At 41.2% G+C, this 18,548-nt stretch overlaps 2 protein-coding genes across 4 annotated transcripts; one reads left to right on the plus strand and one right to left on the minus strand.

The window, feature by feature from the left end:
• Positions 1-3,264: 3,264 nt before the first annotated feature.
• Positions 3,265-11,954, minus strand: oxsm (3-oxoacyl-ACP synthase, mitochondrial). 3 transcript variants are annotated; one of them, XM_003455247.5, is made up of 3 exons: positions 11,189-11,954; positions 9,584-10,632; positions 3,265-6,616 (listed from the first exon to the last, which is right to left on the minus strand). In XM_003455247.5, the coding sequence occupies exons 2-3, from the start codon at positions 10,576-10,578 to the stop codon at positions 6,214-6,216; spliced, it is 1,398 nt and encodes a 465-aa protein (XP_003455295.1). In that variant the 5' UTR covers positions 10,579-10,632; positions 11,189-11,954; the 3' UTR covers positions 3,265-6,213. The 3 variants fall into 3 exon arrangements, with proteins under 3 accessions (XP_003455295.1, XP_005459786.1, XP_005459785.1); XM_005459729.3 differs by lacking the exon at positions 11,189-11,954 and adding an exon at positions 10,717-10,840 and having other exon boundaries at positions 3,497-6,616; XM_005459728.3 differs by lacking the exon at positions 11,189-11,954 and adding an exon at positions 10,708-10,813 and having other exon boundaries at positions 3,497-6,616.
• On the plus strand, positions 10,952-18,514 carry ngly1 (N-glycanase 1). Its single transcript, XM_013277590.3, has 12 exons — positions 10,952-11,158; positions 12,433-12,547; positions 12,684-12,893; positions 13,486-13,648; positions 13,755-13,974; positions 14,848-14,969; positions 15,261-15,406; positions 15,734-15,844; positions 15,924-16,109; positions 17,198-17,383; positions 17,684-17,861; positions 17,950-18,514. The coding sequence occupies exons 1-12, from the start codon at positions 11,058-11,060 to the stop codon at positions 18,123-18,125; spliced, it is 1,914 nt and encodes a 637-aa protein (XP_013133044.1). The 5' UTR covers positions 10,952-11,057; the 3' UTR covers positions 18,126-18,514.
• The last annotated feature ends 34 nt before the right edge of the window (positions 18,515-18,548 follow it).

The following is an 18,548-nucleotide window of genomic DNA, read 5'->3' on the forward strand; positions in this document are numbered from 1 at the left end:
GTCCGTGTACGGAGTGTCAGCTATTCCTCGCCCTCGCACCCACTACCATTTGTGCACATTGGCATGGACCTTGTGCACATGCGCATTATGCAACACAACATTCCAAAGCAGTGCCACCGCACAGCCTTTCTGCTAAGAGTGGGGCTGAGGCGCTGTTTCACATAATCTCCCGAGTTGGCAACGCGAATGAAATACTGGCTACCAGGGCAGATCGTTCATGTGTTGCACACTAAAGGAATTGTATGAATTACTGGGTACTAAATCTGTTTTACCACCCTTCGATCCAAGTGAATAAGACTTGAAAGTTTAGGTGGAAGGACGCAAATGGGATCAGACCCTCTGTTGTTTGCAGTGTGGGAAGTGACCCCGGCCTCTACGGCCATTTTCTCCTTTGAATTACAGTTTGGCCCGAAGCTGCGGGGGTGTTGAACCTGATTAAAGAAAACTGGGAGGAAAGTCCAGCTAAGAATCAAATTCAATACATTTTGGACCTGAGCAAAGCTACAAACACTGGTCGAGGTTTTGATGGGACAATTTTCACTAGAAGACAAAGTGCTTGTATTTCTCCCGTCCTCTAGCTCAAGGTTACTCGCACAGTGATAAGGACCCATCGTGGTCACATTCACCACGTGACCACGATGACTATGACTTGGTGCAATCAGACAGGGAAGCTAGAACCATTTCTCTGGTGAGTCTGGTGAAGGAAAGAGATTCTCGCCTCCCTCCATTGTGCCAACCATCTCACACAGACCCAGAGAGCGGAGCGTTTTGCAGATGTGTTCTCTCCTCTGCCCAATCATACCACTGTCAAAGAGCTCTATTTCAAAACATGCCCTGGTGTGATGGTGCATTCACAGCCCCATCGGTTACCTGAACACAAAAGACAAATTATTTAATGGGAACTGATGGAAATGCTGAAGATGGGTGTAAAAGTGTCACACAGTGCATGGTGTAGCCCCATAGTTCTTGTGGTGAAGAAGGATGGGTCTATACAGTTCTGTGTTTCTGTGTTGACTACCGCAAGGTGAACAAGGACCCACAATTTGACGCTTATCCCAGGCCGTCCTGGACCAGTTAGGCACTGCTTGTTTTTTCCCTATGCTGGATTTAAATAAGGGCTAATGGTAGATTCCATTGTCTCCAGAGTCTAAAAGAAAAGCTCTTCTCCATCCCAACCACTAAGAAGTGTGTGTGCTTGTCCAAAGGGCTTTCAGCCTCTGTATTTATACTCTGAGTGTGCACCTGTTTACAGCCTGACCACCTGTTAGGTAACGTGTGTCACAGCAGTCACTGGTCAGTGCATGTAGCCTCGCTCTTTGAAGATCATCTTAGCTTATGAAAATATTACGTCCCAGCAGTACTAGCTAGCTACTGTTTTTAATATGCTAATGTGCTCTTCACAAATAAAGCTTGAAGCACCTCAGACTGTAATTGGGTCATTTTACATTTACACACAGTGTTATAACAATGACTGCATTGTACTATACTATACCCATTAAAATCAAGATTAAACTGCTGTCTGTAAACACACCAGTGCAAATGTTACCACATAACTTTCTGATACTTACAACACAGAATAGAAAGAAGAGAATAACTACTTTTTGTCATTCAGAACAACAGAACGAAATTTTAGTGCATTTACTCATCATTTTACTGTACGATATAAATATTAAATAAATCTAAATCTAAATTTAAAAAAAGGATGTGTACCCGTAAGAATATAAGAGAAATTTGTCTACAGAATTTTAGGAAATCTGAATATATTGCACAGCAAAACTAGCAGCAGAAGAATAGTGCACAATCACCATTCCATATGGTCATAATGTGCCGTGTGCATATTTATGGAGTTGGGGGCTGCAGTTTGGAGAAGACGCTGTTTTATTAATATATAAGAGTCTAATTGGATGGGAAACTAAACTGTTGCAGAACCTGGCAATCCTGGACCTGGCAGCAGGAGAACAGCGCGAGGTGGGGGTGGGTGGAGTCTGTGATGATGATGCTGGCTCTGCTGTGACAGCGTCTGTGAAAAACGTCATGGAAGGATGGAAGAGAAGTCCCTGTGATCTTCTCTGCAGTCCTCACCACTCTGCAGCGATTTCTTCTCCGAGGCCCTGAAGCTGCCAAACCAGATGGAGATACAGCTGCTCAGCAGGCTCTCAATCGTGCCTCGGTAGAAAGTGGTGAGGACGGGAGGGGTAAGGTGTGCTCTCCTCATCAGGCACAGAAATGTAGATGCTGCTGAGTCCATGTGAGTAAATGATGAGAACCGAGAACTGAAAAAAGAACTGAAACAGGACGATTACAACAACAGCTGTCACACCTTATGTTGCTGCCCTCTGTCAAGGCAAAGAGTAGAGAGGACACTATTGATTTAAATTCATTTGTTTTAATTACACCAGTACACTCTTCAAAATCTGAGCTTAGATTTTTGAATATAAACAATGAATGCATTTAAGGCAGAAACATCCTGTCATCTGGGAAAGATGTATTTGAATGACTTTTGTTCCACTTTTACAAGCCTGGAAGCCGAGGCATGGCTTAATCCTGACAAGGAGACAAACTTCAGCGCTTTGCACAGACGTCACATCCTCCGTGCAGCAGTTCAGAGAGATCAACGACCGCCCGTTAAGATCAGCCAGAAATCTGTCCCTTTCTATAGCTGAGCAAAGGAAGATATCAGGGTGCAGACAAAATAATAAATACCTCAATTTTCAGGTAGATGATGATGAGACCTGTGGCAGTGGAGTTCACATCTCTGAGCAGCAGAGAAGTGATAAATCCACAGAAAAAAATCCAGTAAAACTGTAAGAAACTCTGCTGTCTGCAGCCCTGCTTCCAAGCTGCCATTTAACTTTTCATTTGACAGGTTTTATGCTCTGATATAAGAGTGTACTGTTTGCTAGATCGAGTGATTGTTCACAATATATAATTTTTTGTCCTCTGTTTAAGGACTCACAGATTAGGAGCTTACAGGCATTAAGACAGATCTCTTTTTACAAAGATTAAAGGCTATGGAGTCAGAACAGCAGCATCAGTTACTGTATTAAAGATATAACCCCACTGTACAAAAACAAAGCTAAAATTTCCTGTTTGTGGGGTTTCCATGTTGCATGTTGCAGGTGTGTGAGCCTGCAAAGTCACACACCTGCTGGATGTGACCACGAACACTTTTTACATAGCCCAGCTGCTCCAGTTTTGATGGTCTCTGCTTGTTTCACTGCGACTGATGACTAAATTAAGCTAAATACAACCATGTCACTATAATTAAAATGACACATAGCTTAACATCTTATAGTTCTGCACGACGTCTAACATCACTCTGTAGCATTCTGTTCATTTGTTAGATTAGCTGTTAGCATACACTAATTCTGTTACCCTATTTTACACAGAGATGACATCAGCTGTACACTCCACAGAGGCCCACATTTACACTTCATATCAGAATTATCTGGAAATTAAATGTCGACCTTTGAGATTTTAACATAAGAGAGGAAAATTTAAACAGTTTTATATCCACTCACAGAGCGCTCTACAGCACTGAAAAAAGGGATTGTCCATCTCTTGGATTTATGTAAGCATCTTGCATGTATTTAACACAATTGCCTCGAGCTTTAAAGTTAAGTGTAATTATATAGTGTAGAAGCTACATGATATGCAGAGAGCTCTTGGAATATTTTAATTTTGTCACTTTATTCCAACACTATTCAATAACTTTCACCCCGATACTACTTGGTCACTTGAATACTACATGTTGTCGTCATATTACATAACGTTCAACAAAGTCTAGAGTCTGATTAACATAAAAATTGCATGGATTTACAACGAAATCACGTGCGGTGTCACGAGATTTAACATTGCTATATTATTGACTTACTTCACTCGAACATGATATGAGCAATTTAATCTACCCTCTCTGCATATCATGTAGTTTCTACACTATATAGTTACACAATCCCCTTTTTTCAGTGTATCCAGAGGTTTGGAGAAACGTCCTCCCATTCTTTCATTACAGCTGTGCTGTGCCAGATGTTCTGTTGACCCACTGAGAGAGACATAAGTGTGTGTGTGTGTGTGTGTGTGTGTGTCTACATACATGCTACTTAAGAAACATCAGGAAGACTGAAGCTAATTGCAGGGATCAAGCAGGACTCGGAAGATGGACAAACCCAGCACTTCATGAACAGTGTGATCGTGACCTTTGCTTTGTGCAGTGTTACAAGTACTCAGATCATCGTCTATAGATGCTGTGGATTTTTACGTAAATATGATCAGTTCAATCCTTGTAACAACAACAACAACAAGTTATGAGACTTATTTCTGACAGTTCCCTTTACCCACGCTGCACTGCTACAGCTGAGAAACACCTACCAAATCCCACTCTAACCCTCGATCCTGCCACCATCAAAACATTAACAGCAAACTCATTAATCAGTTATGGAGACCGTGGGAAGAGCTGTTTAGTGAAGTCATTCAGTCAGTTAATGAGTCTACATATTTGTGAGGACTCTGAGAGTCAAGTACTTTGAGGACCATTTTTATGTCTATGCAGTGCAAATAACAGAAGAATAATACAATGGCTAAAACTATTTTAAGCCTTTGTATTTTATTACAAGATTTGACACTAGTGAGCTCTATTTAAACCCAAAGTACAAACTTGGATGCTCAAATGTTTTCCTGTTTGCAAGCAGCTCACATGTGTTGAACGCTGAAGTCACTATGGTGACAACTGATGCTTTTTTAAAATGACATTCATGTGTTGTCTGGACATGATTATCGTAATATAAATATGGTAAATTGTAGAAATGATTGGGTTTTGCACATTTAAAGAATCCAGAAAGTCGGAAAGTTTGCCAGATATTAACTTTGTGAATTGAATCCCTCAAACAGAGATGGAGCTGATGCAGCACTTGTGTCAAAACTTCACACATTCTGTGTTGTTTTTAAAACATTGAGGAGTGTTCCTCATAAATGTCACAGTACTATTTCACAACACCATTTCCATCTACAACATATTTGGCTACAGTCTCTGGAACGTGGACATCAAAACAGCGTTTAATGGAAAATAGAGAGCAGGAGGAATCAGACCAATCAGGCATGGTTTCTCACAGTTGGGTTGGGTTTGTAACCTTGGTTCAAAAACAATCATTTTTTAGGCATGTAAACACTGTCTTCGTTAGGACTCGTCAAGTCCAGGACAGGCAGACATGGCACAGAACTTGGTTTGAACTCCTGTTTGAACTCAGCTCAGTTCAAACTGGTTTCTTGGTAGAATTTTAAAGAAGCCCCGCCCCTTCCTTACTGAAACTTAATATAATCTCCACTTGATCGCTGCATGTGATCAGTGAACTGCACATTACAGCTGAATAGTTCAAACTAATAAATTCATTTTAGTAATAACTACTTTTTAAAAATATAAATCATGAAAGAATAAGCAGTGGCGGGGTCATCGGGCCGGGGCCTCCCTGTGTGGAGTTTGCATGTTCTCCCTGTGTATGGGCGAGCACTTATCCTGATCGCCAGTTTTAGGGTATATCAATCCACATAACGGTGACAGATAGATAACCTGGGTAGAATGAATTTGCTTCGTAGTATAGAGCCCTGGTTGTTAGGGTTGTGTTTGTCCAGCCGTCTGCCCAATGAAAACGTTCTCCTTTAGCATGAGACTAAAACCTGTGAACCAGGAAATGTTTAGAGATTCAGTAGAACTCATAAGGCCTAGCCAAATTACATTCTCTGTGTGTGTTTTGAATATACTCAGTTGTAGTATATATAGTTGCACACTATCACTATTATTATTTCAATAATAACTATAAAGTACAATCGTCATCCCCTGGTAACATCAACAAAATATTTAAATGTACTCAAATTTATTGCTGAGTTATTATAGATACATAGGTGTACCTAATACAGGTGCACAAAAACATCATTTGAATATCAGATCAAGAAACCACACAGACACACACACGCACACACATGCACACGCGCGCACACACACACACACACACACACACACACACACACGCACACGCACACACACGGAACAAATTCCAAATGATGTCCTTCCATAAAAATCCAGGACAGATTGTTGCAAACTAGTGTGGAAAAAGTTCCATAGAAATTATTTCATAGGAACAGCCAACATCACCAGTCTGTTACTAAATATTTCTTGCCTGGATGTGATCTGATCAATGAGAAGAACTTCCCAGTGTGTCCTCAGATGCTGCCGAGACACAGTGAGGCATTGGTGCCGCCGAAGCCAAATGAATTTGTGAGGGCTACCCGTCGACCCCGAGTCTGCCATTGCTGCGCTGTGCAGGGAACGTAATTCAAGTCGAACTCGGGCTCTGTTCTGTCCAGGTTAAGGGTTGGGGGCAGGACTTTGTGGTAACAGGCCAGAGCGGTGAAAGCTGCCTCCAGAGCCCCAGCAGCCCCGAGCAGATGTCCTGTGGCCCCCTTGGTAGAGGACACAGCCAGGATGCTAGCACTTTGCTGGAAAAGTCTCTTGATGGCTGCATTTTCTGCTGCGTCTCCCAAAGGCGTTGATGTGGCGTGAGCATTTATATATGTGACATCAGCCAGAGAGACATCTGCATCTTTTAAGGCTGCAGACATGCACCTGTGGAGATGGTACGAAAGAAGAAGTTTAAGGATAACTTGTGTTGTTTTTGCTGCCCTACAGATTCTTATTGCTCCATTTAAACAAAGACATGTGAGTCAAGAAATGAATGTGTACATGTCAGCGCAGATTTCAAGTCATTTTTTTCAGGATGGCGTCATATAGACTTCTCTGTAAAAAGAAACACCCAATATACCCATAACAACTGACTGAAACTGTAACCAGTATAAAAAGGATTTGGTTCTTTTTATATTCAAATTGTGACAGAAGCCTTAGTGCTGCTTTGCCCCCCCAGCAGCCCAAGCAAGTGTTAGTTGATAACTTGGCTCCCTGTTGTATCCATATAAAGTGTCTTCTGGCTTCATGGTATAGGCCAGATTTCTAATGTTCAAGTTATAAAATGTGAGGTCCAAAACTAACAGATGATGTTATGATGACTACATCCAAGTTTTGTACTGTATGGTTTACATCAGTATCTGCTACAATGAAAGGATTGACACTTTTAAAATATGTGCCAGCGTATTGACCTTAGTTTGTCACAAATTGCCTTTGTCTGAATACTTCCAGGAAATAAACAGCCTGGACATAATATCATTAAGACAGAGAAGCTGTGCTAAGGGAACAGAATCACTCAACAACCCCGAACATCTGGTAGAAAAATCAATTAACATAAAGAAAAGAGAGACCAGTCCAGGCTTGTTGGTGTTTTTAAAGCATCACAGGCATTTAAAGATTTTTTATAGGATGACAAGTAAATCTTTACTCATCTTCAACATTTCAACCTGTTAAAACCCCCTTACCACCAAGCACAAAGCTACAAGCTTCCTGTATAACTAATTACGCCAGCAAAATAACATGTTCACTGGCTCTCACCCAGGCGGTACCCTTCTCCTGCCCCTTCATCCATCCTTTAAGATACTGCTACCAGGTGGATGCAACAAAATGTCAGTAGTCTAAAAATGGAAAATATAAAGATAATTATAAATTGTAACTGATGTGAAAATCATCTAATCTTATACTCGTGTGTTTGCGACTAACATAAAAAAGCAGCACACACAATTTGAATATGAGAAATAACAGCACATTAGTGTTGGTGCCTTGCATGTATCAGCATACAACACAGCTGATCAATGATGTTTTAAACTCGAGGTTGTTTCCAGAATAATATTTTCAAAATCAACTGAAAAATGATATTTTAAAACTCTTTCTCAAACACGGGTACTTTAACTTGGTAATGGTAACAAGGTATATATACGATTACATAGCAGCCTATATTCATCTCGTTCACTACCATAGCCTACCTACAATTAGTGTAGTCCAAAGACGTGTGTCAATGTAATTTGTGACTCTAATATGGCTGAGATGAGAGAGAGTTAGATAAAGTGTTTAAATTGTACAGAATAGAACAGTGTGCTGTATGAATGTAAAATAACGTGTCCGTTATCCTGTCTTCCTTCTCTCACTCCAACCGGTCGCAGCAGATGGCCCCGCCCATACATGCCAACCCTCCCGATTTTTCCAGGAGAATCACGAATTTCGGTGCCCCTCCCGAAAATCTCCCGGAGCCGCCACTCTCCCAAATTTCTCCTGATTTTCAGGTCGAAAATCAGGATATCCCAGAATTCATAGCGCGGCCCAGCCAATTCCAGTTTCCAACAATGGCGGCAGCTACTTAGTTTTAATATTACTCTTATTGCTCTTTCTGAGTCGCAAAATAAACTTTTAACATATTTTCAGGCGAGAATGTAGCTGTGTAAACTTCAAATATCTGAGCCAGCGAGAACAGCGAACTCCCGGCACATCGTTTTCAACCCCTCCGCAGTCTTTCGCTACTCAGGTTAAACATGATATAAAAGTCACTTGGATAACTTAAAAATGTTATTATTTGGCTTTTTGCAGTGTTTTATTTTTTCCTGAGTAAATCAGTTTGGCTGAGATTAAAGTTATTAGATTAGATTTAACTTCATTAATCCCTCGGGAGGGTTCCTCCGGGGGTTTCACACAGCTGAATAAACGTCAAACAGAAAACTGATTAAATAGTAGTGTCAGATGGTCGAGAATTTACACCAGTGTCCGGTTATATTTCAGATAGCACCCCCCCCCCAAAAAAGCCCTTTTGAATGTCTCCCTAATTCTGAGGTCTCAACGTTGGCAAGTATGGCCCCGCCCCTCACTGAGCCTGGTTCTGACGGAGGTTTCTTCCTGTTAAAAGGGAGTTTTTCCTTCCCACTGTTGCCAAAGTGCTTGCTCATAGGGGGTCATATTGGGTTGGGTTTTTCTCTGTATGTATTATTGCAGGGTCTACCTTACAATATAAAGCGCCTTCAGGCGGCTGTTGTTGTGATTTGGCGCTGTATAAATAAAATTGGATTAAATTGATTTTTAAAAAATGTGGCTTGAACTCTGACATATAGTCTAATGTGCACTCATTTTCTTCCACTTATCCAACCCACATAGAGATAGACAACCATACACATTCACACATCGGTGAATTTAGATTTACCAATTGACCTAACCCCATGCATGTCTTCAGACTATGGGAGTAAGCTGGAGTATCTGGAGAGAACACGTGGAGACACAGGGAAAACCTGCAAACTCCACACAGAAATGTCCTAGGCAGAATTAGAAACCTTCTTGTTGTGAGGCAACAGTACTAACCACCACAACACCTCCCACCCGTTCAGTAAGACTACAAAGGTTACATTGAACTGCATGGTTGATATGTACCTGTTGCATCCCATCCATTTTTTTGTCCTTCTATCTGGGATCCAGTTTTTTAAATTCACAGTTTCATAAACACCAATTATGAAACTTTGGGCATATATTATGGCATCAAGTAATTATATTTGTTCTTACCCTACTTTACTGATTATCAGTATATTTGAAAAATATATAAATACTAATATGAGCAAAAAACCCCAAACAATTAACAGTATCATCAAGTGAGAAAACCTTGAAATGAGTCACCTGAATGCCCCATCACCATCCACAGTAGGAGCAGTTATGTGAGTCGCGTCCCCTGAGAGCCCATAACCCAAGACCTCTGCGTAGATCCGGGCTCCTCTACTCACTGCATGGTTCAGATCCTCCAGCAGGAGCACAGCTGCCCCCTCTCCCATCACAAAACCTTCTCTTTCTGGATGAAAAGGCCTTGATGCCAGTGTAGGGTTGTTATTCCATTTGGTTGCGAGGGCACGGGCCCTAGCAAAGCCAGCTAAAGAAAGTGGCCCCACACAGGATTCTGTACCCCCTGCAACCATAGCAACTGCATCCCCGTGAGCGATGAACCTGGCTGCATCACCTACGGCATGTGCACCTGTGGTGCAAGCTGTGGACACGGCATGATTGGGACCCTTTAGTTTGTGTTTGATGCTTATGTGTCCAGCAGCCATGTTGACAAGGATGCGTGGCACAAAGAATGGACTCACTTTGTTGTACCCCTTCTCTTGGAAGAGGGAGGAGGTACGAGCGATTTCGTCCAGCGACACCATGCCCATCCCAACAGCCACCCCTGTGCTGAGCTGCTCCTCCGGGCTTTTGGGACACCAGCCTGCATCCTCCAGGGCCAGCTGAGTAGCTCCAAGGGCCATTACGGTTGCTGATGACATGCTACTGATCTCCTTACGAGAAGCAAATGTTTCCTCTTCAAACTGACCCTCCTTGGTTCCTCTGGGTACCAGAGCTGCCACTCTACAGGGGAGAGTCCTGTACTCTTCTGAGTCCAGGGGAACTACCCCACTCTGACCTTTGATCAGACGGTCCCAGGACAGAGCAGTGCCCGTGCCTAGAGGACAAACTAACCCTATTCCTGTGATAACAACCCTCCTTCTTTGTTGCCGTCCAGAGCTGTGGTGCCTAGACTCCTGATTCGGACAAACACCGGCATTCTTGTGCAGAAGATTCCTTATGTTCTGTGGTCTCAACCGTAGTTTATTCCAACAAAACAGCGTAAAAACAGACATCCTGCTGTCTGTGTAAGCTTTGACAGCTTGAGGCTTATTGGATTGGAGTTTTTACTGTAAATATCAGAGGAAAAACGAAATTTAGATAAAATTATATAAATTACCGACTTACATAAACTAATAACTTACAGAACAGACCAGACTAGAGTTAGCGGTTATTTATGATGTCCGTGTCCATGCCTTCCTTGTGTTTGTCTTCAGCTGTATTTAGGTAGTATTAGTAAAGGCCAGATCCATTTAAATGGCCAACAAAAATAAACTAACTCAATACCACAGGAAGAAAACATATAAAAGCGTTTAATTATGTATAATTACGGCACAAATATTCAAACACAATTTTTAAGTCCTTCAGAAGAATCAAGCATTTATTCAGGCTCTGATGGGGCAGCTTCCTTTAGGACCCTAAAGTAGCTACTTAGCGTTAGCTGTTGCATTGAAAACTTACAGGACTTTTACATTTTTTTACAAGAAATATAAAGATGGCTGTTTCACCAGCGGTCACAACATTGTGTGAGAATCCAAATGAAGTCTTCTTAGATGTCACGAAGTTGTTACTTACATACGCGGACAACATTATAAGGTAAGGTAACGAAACGCTAGGAAAGCTTACCCAGCTGCAGTCAAGCCTCGGTGTTTTGTGCGCTTGTAGCTGTTAAAAAATGCCCTTTAGCTTTTATGTCACTCACCGACTCCTAGAAAATCATGGCATAACTGTTGAAATGGGTTTAAATGACTTAACAGAAAACAGTTTTTGGTTATGTAAAATACATTTATATATTTACACGTTTATTAAGCGATTTATTGCTACAAGGACAGTAACGGTTAAGGAACGCTAAATATGTCAGTGCATGTGTCAATAAAGGAGAATGCTATTCTTCTCTTAATGTCCACAGAAGTATGTGTCATAACCATAGACATCTTTGGTTTGCACGTGGGTCATTTAATCTGAAAATCATGTTTTGGGGGTTTTGTTTGTTTGTTCGTTTTATTTTTCTGCTTGACCATCTGCTCATGGCTAACCAACCAGAGATATAGTGGTGGTGGACAAGAAAAGGAAGACAGCTGTAATGATAGATGTAGGTATACCAAGTGATAGCAACGTCAGGAAGAAGGTACACGAGAAACCCGCCCCCACACAAAGTGGCCTCTCTTATTGTAAAAGTGAAATCAGGATCTGTAAATTGAGACGGATCAAAACATGTCTGAGTTTTGGCTTCTCAAAATATGAACTGCCCCATGTTGAGCACACTAAAAACAACTTACCATTGCGAAAGACAACGAATAACAGTTTTTGAATGGTATATTTAAATGCCTATTACTGTTTTGTTTTTGTTGTACAACACGTCACAACTGTCACTGTATCGTGAAATTTAAATGAATGAAAATAAAACTTTCTAGTTTTTGTGACTATGAATTTGAGTTTTTTTAAATAAGCATTCTTCATGTTTTGTTTTGCGTTATTGTAAAGTACAACTATGTAGCCTTCTGAAATATCTGTAATAGTTTCTGAGATGTTCATGTTCAAACGTTCCTTCAGATATCTGGAAAATTACTTTTATATATGAAGCTAAAACTTTTATAGTGATCAGTGTACATGTGTAAACTTGGAACCATGAACTTTTTAGCCAAATTGGCAATTAGTGAAGCAGAAGGCCCACGATAATTTGAGATGAACTGATCCATATATGTTGTCTGCTTAGCTGTGATGACACTTGTAGAAAAACAGTGGATTCAAAGCACATTATATCTGTTGTCAGATACTAAACAACTTAAATGATAACACTGTAAATGTGCGATTGGTCAGTATCAGTCAGTATTCCTCAGATGATTACTATTATATGTCATCTCTAACAGGTATCCCAATGAAGAGAAATACAGATCAATACGCATTGGGAATCCAACTTTCTCCACAAAACTGTTGCCTGTCAAAGGTGCTGTAGAGTGTCTCTTTGAGATGGGATTTGAGGAGGTAATTTATTCATTTCTACTGTACCAGATGGCTTCTATTATAGAGGCAAGCTCGTATTTTTGCTGCGTAGAACTTGCCTAGAAATCCTTTGGACATTTCTCGCTTGCTTAACTGTGAGTAAACTACCTCTTGCCAGGCTGAGACTCACTTAGTCTTCCCCAAGTCTGCATCAGTGGAAAAGCTGAAGCTCATCAGGGAATCTATTGCCACAGAAAGGGATCAGAGGCTACGTGAGGGATGTCCTGTCCAACCAGCTCCTGCTGCAGCTTCAGCCTCAGCAGCAACAAGCTCTAGTGCTGCGTCTAACCTATCTGCAGCGGCTCCAGCACAGCAGCCACCGTCCGTGGTAAATAAAGACACTCTCATTGATGAATCAAAGGGTAGAGAAACCCTGATTAAAGTGGGTCATGCCAACTCTATCCTGTGTTTACAGAGCATAGAGCCCTCCTTGGACAGAGAATGTAACACAGAAATTAGCCATTTGGAACTTTAGCTGGTAACTGCATTGTGGATTTTCATCCATGGATATTGGACAGCTGACCAAGCCATCTGGCATTCCAGGGCTGGGAGATCTTACAATGATTTAGCTGAAGTAATGTGATCCAGTTATTAATTATGGATAACAAGACTCACTCTATAAGCCAAAAACACAAAGGATCTTCTTTTTGTTATTTTTATTTTGAAAGGATCTTCTGTTTTCTGATCTGTAGAGAGGATGTTTTCTCTACAACGTGGACAGAGAACTGAAAAAATAAAGCAGTGTGACTTTATAGGAGTTATGCTTTCAAGTTATAGGACATCATAGTTTCAGTAGTTAATGAGGAAATTATTAATAGCACTATTTAAGTTTCCACCAAATGCCTGTACAACGCTTGAACAACATTCACTTCCTTGAATGACACATTGGAGACCTGTCTGTTTATTTGCCTCTGTGTCAGGAGAGCAGCATGAGCTTCTTTGTGACTCTTCAAACAAACTTCCAACATGTGCTGCTTTATGAAAACCCTGAGCTGCAACAGAAAGCCCGGAGTTTGATCCCTCACCAGGAGCTGTACTCTGCTGCTCAACAAAAGCTGAAGGAGGCTAATGAGTCTGACCCAAGTAAGAGAATTTCACCCACAGAAAACTTGGATTTGTAACGTGCGTGCGTGCGTGTGTGCGTGCGTGTGTGTGTGGTGAAATTTTTGACTTGCTGTCCTGTTTTTAGAATGTAAAATTGGAATAGAAGACTTCTTGGTGCTGGAATTGCTCAGGTGGTTCAAAAATGACTTCTTCACCTGGGTGGACTGTTTGCCCTGCCATCTCTGTGGAGGACAGACTCAGAACGCTCCCTCCCTCAGTCCTAGCACCGATGACCTCCACTGGGGAGCCCAGCGAGTGGAAAACCACTATTGTCAGAGCTGCCAGGTTTCCACCAGATTCCCCAGGTGAGTGTAGGTTTATATCTTTGTATTTGGTTGCAAAACAAGTAAGACAAGTTGGGCAGGGATATGCTGCTTTCCACTGCTTGCTGAACACGCCTGCCAGCTAAAGAGGTCTTTTAGTCTTTCTAGTTTCTATGTAGAGAACAAAACGAAGATATCAGCAGTATGTGAAGGTAGGTAGTTAACAAAAATATGGGTAGCAAAACATGTTTGTTTTTTGTCTTTTATTAATGCTTTAACTAAAGATGTTAACAGAAGCAGAATGGAAAAAACGCACACATTGTTCTTGGATCACAAAAAGTTTACAAAATGCAACAAAAAGAAATACTCAGATCTAGATGAGATATTCAAAAAAGAACTACAGAGAGACAATAAGTCTAAAACCTAAAAACAACAAATGTTGGAATGTGTGTAGAAAGAAATACTGTAGTAAAATAGTGAAAAATAATAATCAAATTTCAGAGACTATGGGATATATTAAACATTATTAAAAATAGTTGTGGACAGCACAAGAAGTTCCTCAATATCTTACTGATAACTACATCATAAAGGATGATGGTGCTGACGTGGTCAGTAGTTTTAACAGTTAGTTTGTAAGTGCTGGACCAAATCTGTCCTTAGCTCCTGCCATCTGAAGACTGGGATCAAAGCCAGATAGAATCAAGTGTAAATACAAAAAATCCACTGATTGTAATGGTAATAGATATAACTGTAAAGAGCGTCACAGAAGGGATCTCAGAATCTGTAACATTCAGATCAGTGAAGTTCAAAACTAAAGGAAAAATGCGTTCAAGTTGTACCCATGTGTGTGTTTTTGTTGTTTTTGTTTAAAAAAACAAACATTTTGGATGCCTCGTCTGTTCTTGTTAACACCAGGTATAACAATCCTGAGAAGCTGTTGGAAACCAGGAGAGGGCGCTGTGGGGAATGGGCCAACTGTTTTACCCTGTGCTGCAGAGCTGTCGGCCTTGAGGCCAGGTACATCTGGGACAGCACAGGTATGTACGTCATTGGACACTTGTTCTGCTTCTCTGCTCAAAGAGGAAAGATGTCAATTTACTCTGCTCTGTCGTGCTCTTACATTTCTCAGCTCCACTGGATCATACAGACTGTTTAATTTGAGTTTGTATTATTTTAAGTAACCTGAAAGATGAGCTTCAGTTTATATGTTGACAGGATTGGCCCATACCTGCTTGTACATTAAGAAAACGTTATCTCCCAAGATTCCTGCTTGATCTGTTGGTGTACATGTGTGTATGAAATGAGTCGTGTTCCTTGTGCTGTTTCAGACCATGTGTGGACAGAGATTTATTCTGTCTCTCAGCGCCGTTGGCTACACTGTGACCCATGTGAGAATATCTGTGATAAGCCTCTTCTGTATGAGGTCGGTTGGGGGAAAAAATTGGCCTATGTTCTAGCTTTCTCCAAGGACCAGGTACAAGAAATGGACACATGCTAGTATTGTTGTAACTTGTACTACTATTGTATTATTATTTAATATGAATACTCTTATTTGCACTGTACATTCTCACTTTGTGTTGAGGTGTAGATGTTTCTGTGTTTACTGCTGTTTAGATATCGACTCCCCCTCAAAGTTGAATTAATTGTGTATATGAGATCATATTGCTGTCTTTGAGATGGCCTCTTTCATGTTTATATCTTTGGGGGGAAAATAGCCCTCACTATCTTAAGAACAGCTCAGATAATTAAGAATTTGCTGATTGTTTGAAAAGTTGTGGGTATGTGTGGATTTGTGCTGTAGGTGGTTGATGTGACATGGAGGTATTCCTGCAATCATCCAGAGGTTTTGTTGAGAAGGACCAGGGTTCAGGAGGCCTGGCTGCTGCACACCATTAATAGGCTCTCTGCAGTGGTAAGACTAACTCATTTAACAGACTAATTACTGTGGTGTCTCTGGTGTGAAGCATCCACCTTCTGCTCTGTCATTAAAGCGGCAGCAGTTCCTGAGTCCAGAGAGGAAGAAAGAACTGACAGAGAGGCTGCTTGTCGAGTTGGTGGAGTTCATCTCTCCGAAGAAACCAAAAGCAGGAGAGCTAGGCGGGCGCAACTCTGGCTCTCTGGCCTGGAGAATAGCTCGGGGTGAGACCAGAGCGAGCAATGAAAAAACCTCCACAGAGGTACCGTACAACAAAATATGCTCCCTCGCATATCTGTTTGAGCATACATTTAAACAGGCTTCTTCCTATCAGCAATATGAGCATGTCAGAAACTCCAGTAATATTTGTCTGTGTGTGGAAGATCAATTCAGGCTGATTTATTTAGCGCCAAATCAACAAGATGCTTTGTCCTGTAAGGTAAAACTCCAACAGAAGATGGCCTCAACAATCAAGTCTGTGGCTGCCCCTGGTTCTTCCTGTTAAAAGGGAGTTTTTCCTTCCCACTGTCGCCAAAGTGCTTGCTCATAGGGGGTCATATGATTGTTGGGTTTTTCTCTGTATGTATTATTGTAGGGTCTACCTTACAATATAAAGCACCTTGAGGCGACTGTTGTTGTGATTTGGTGCTGTATGAATAAAATAAAATTGAATTGAATCTGCTGCAGCCGGTTTGAGGGTGAGGGGAAAGGAAAGACAAAAAAGAGAAGAGAGAAGAAAAAGAAAGCACAGGAAGACAGGACAAAACACAGACTAAGGCACAAAATGTAACGCTATGTTGCAGTGGTGTATATGTAAACGTGCTCACACATTACATCCTGCAGCACAACTAAGTGATGACTCAGGGTGACTTACTACACATGGAAAACTAGTTTCTTTTAACATTCCTGCAACTTTGAAAAGGAGTAAGAAAACAGAAGCAAATGGAAAGTTCTGTACTTAACTGTACATTTCCCTGCCTTATTGTCATTATAAGCTAAAAAGGTTCAGACTAAAAATAAAAATGAATGACTTATCACAGCGTCCTCATGTTGTATAGAAGCAAAGCCAAAATATGGTGCAGAAGGATGAGACTGTGGTAGTAAGCCAGGTTAGATGCAAGACAGTGCTGTGCAATATCAGTAGGACTAAATATCCTATTGATTCTGCTGTAGTTATGGCATCAACATGTACAGAAAATGACACAATGCAATAAACACACAGCTTTCTCAGTAACACGTTTTGATGATGTAGTCTCTTATCAGTTGTTGAGTACGTTCACTGTTTGGAAGCGTAGTTAACTGTCTGCATATACATTTTACTGGAAAAGAGTGCATGTGTTTTCTTTCCAGGCTGTAGGTTTTGTGTTTACTCCAACTGACAAAGAGAAGAGTGACAGGATGCTCCACATACGCTACAGCGCCTCCAAAGACCAGTACTGCCGAGTGTCCGATGGCTCTGAAATGATCCAGAGCTGGTCTCAGTGCGCATGGAGCACAGAGTCTATTTTCAGAAAGGTGGAACATGATTGGCAGATGGTATGTTTGTTTTTGTTTTATAGCAGTGTTGTTATCTTTTATCTTTATTCTCTGTATATGTGTCATTTTCAAGCGCTAAGTGAACAAATGCTGGTCTCATGTTCTGAATGGACCGTGTCCAAACCTTTGTTAAAGCTCATTCTACTGGGTTTATTTTAAACAGCATAGAAACCCGTTGTTTTTAAGCTCAGGAAGCGCTCCTTTGAGCTGTAAAAGTGTTATTTTTCACTCAAATACACTGAGTGAAAGTGGCAAGAAAATCTGGATTTCCACAGAGTGGATGTGATTGCATTTATTTAGGCGTACCTGGCACGAACAGAAGGCTCTCCTACAGGAAGAATCAGCTGGAAGTTCGACTTTGCTCCAGCAGGAATGAAGATAAAGTCTGTCTCTATCATGGCCAGTAGCCAGACCTACCACTCTGGGAAAGCCTGCTGGCATTTGCACTCGGGCCAGTTTACTACAGAGTTCTCCGGAGGTATCGGCATTTACTCTAAAATATTCAACATCCTGTTTTGTGTTGCCATGAAACCACCTGACTTCCTCCCCCACCTTTGAACTCTTAGATGGCAGTGCGCAGTCCTTTTCCAGTCTGTGTGGCTCTTCAGAGTTCATCGTTGCAGCAGAAGTCAGCGGGGGCACAGGGGAAACGGCGTGGCAGCATTCTCAGCTGTTCAGACAGAGCTTGAAGGAGACGGAGGAGTCTGCGTTTGAAGTCATCGTTCATCTTCAAGATGCTTAACACTTTAAAAAAAAAAATACTTGATCACTCTGAGATGTTCAGAGCTGTTTGGGTTGTAGTTTCAGTGCAATATAGAATTCCTCAGGATGATTAAACATGCATGGCCTAATGATGGACTCATTAAGATATGACTTTCATTCCTTTCACACATTTTAATCTCTTACTTTGACTGAAGGCCATTTAACATGAGACTTGCACAGTTTTAACCATAAAGCCATAAAGTTTTTCACTGTTTCCCTCCACTGTAAATGTGTTTGCAATTTGTAGTGCGTGGAGACATTTCACATACTGTTCTGTTAGGGTCAGAGTTCTGCAGGTCTGTTGTTACTAATAAACTGTTTGATGTTAAATCTGCAAATTAAAAATGGGCTGTTTACCTACAATACTCAGTTATGTGTCAGATGGTACATTTAATAATGCTGT

The sequence above is a fragment of the Oreochromis niloticus genome, linkage group LG22, assembly GCF_001858045.2.
Source record: "Oreochromis niloticus isolate F11D_XX linkage group LG22, O_niloticus_UMD_NMBU, whole genome shotgun sequence".
In the NCBI taxonomy this organism is placed as follows: domain Eukaryota; kingdom Metazoa; phylum Chordata; class Actinopteri; order Cichliformes; family Cichlidae; genus Oreochromis; species Oreochromis niloticus.

Excerpts from the sequence above, each read along its gene's own strand:
- ngly1 (XM_013277590.3), top strand. The coding sequence starts at position 11,058 with ATGGCTGTTTCACCAGCGGTCACAACATTGTGTGAGAATCCAAATGAA. Across the intron at positions 15,407-15,733 it reads TAGCTTTCTCCAAGGACCAG|GTGGTTGATGTGACATGGAG; the intron begins GTACAAGAAATG and ends TTTGTGCTGTAG. Across the intron at positions 17,384-17,683 it reads TGGAACATGATTGGCAGATG|GCGTACCTGGCACGAACAGA; the intron begins GTATGTTTGTTT and ends GCATTTATTTAG.
- oxsm (XM_003455247.5), bottom strand. The coding sequence starts at position 10,578 with ATGTCTGTTTTTACGCTGTTTTGTTGGAATAAACTACGGTTGAGACCA. Across the intron at positions 6,617-9,583 it reads GATGGTGATGGGGCATTCAG|GTGCATGTCTGCAGCCTTAA; the intron begins GTGACTCATTTC and ends CCATCTCCACAG.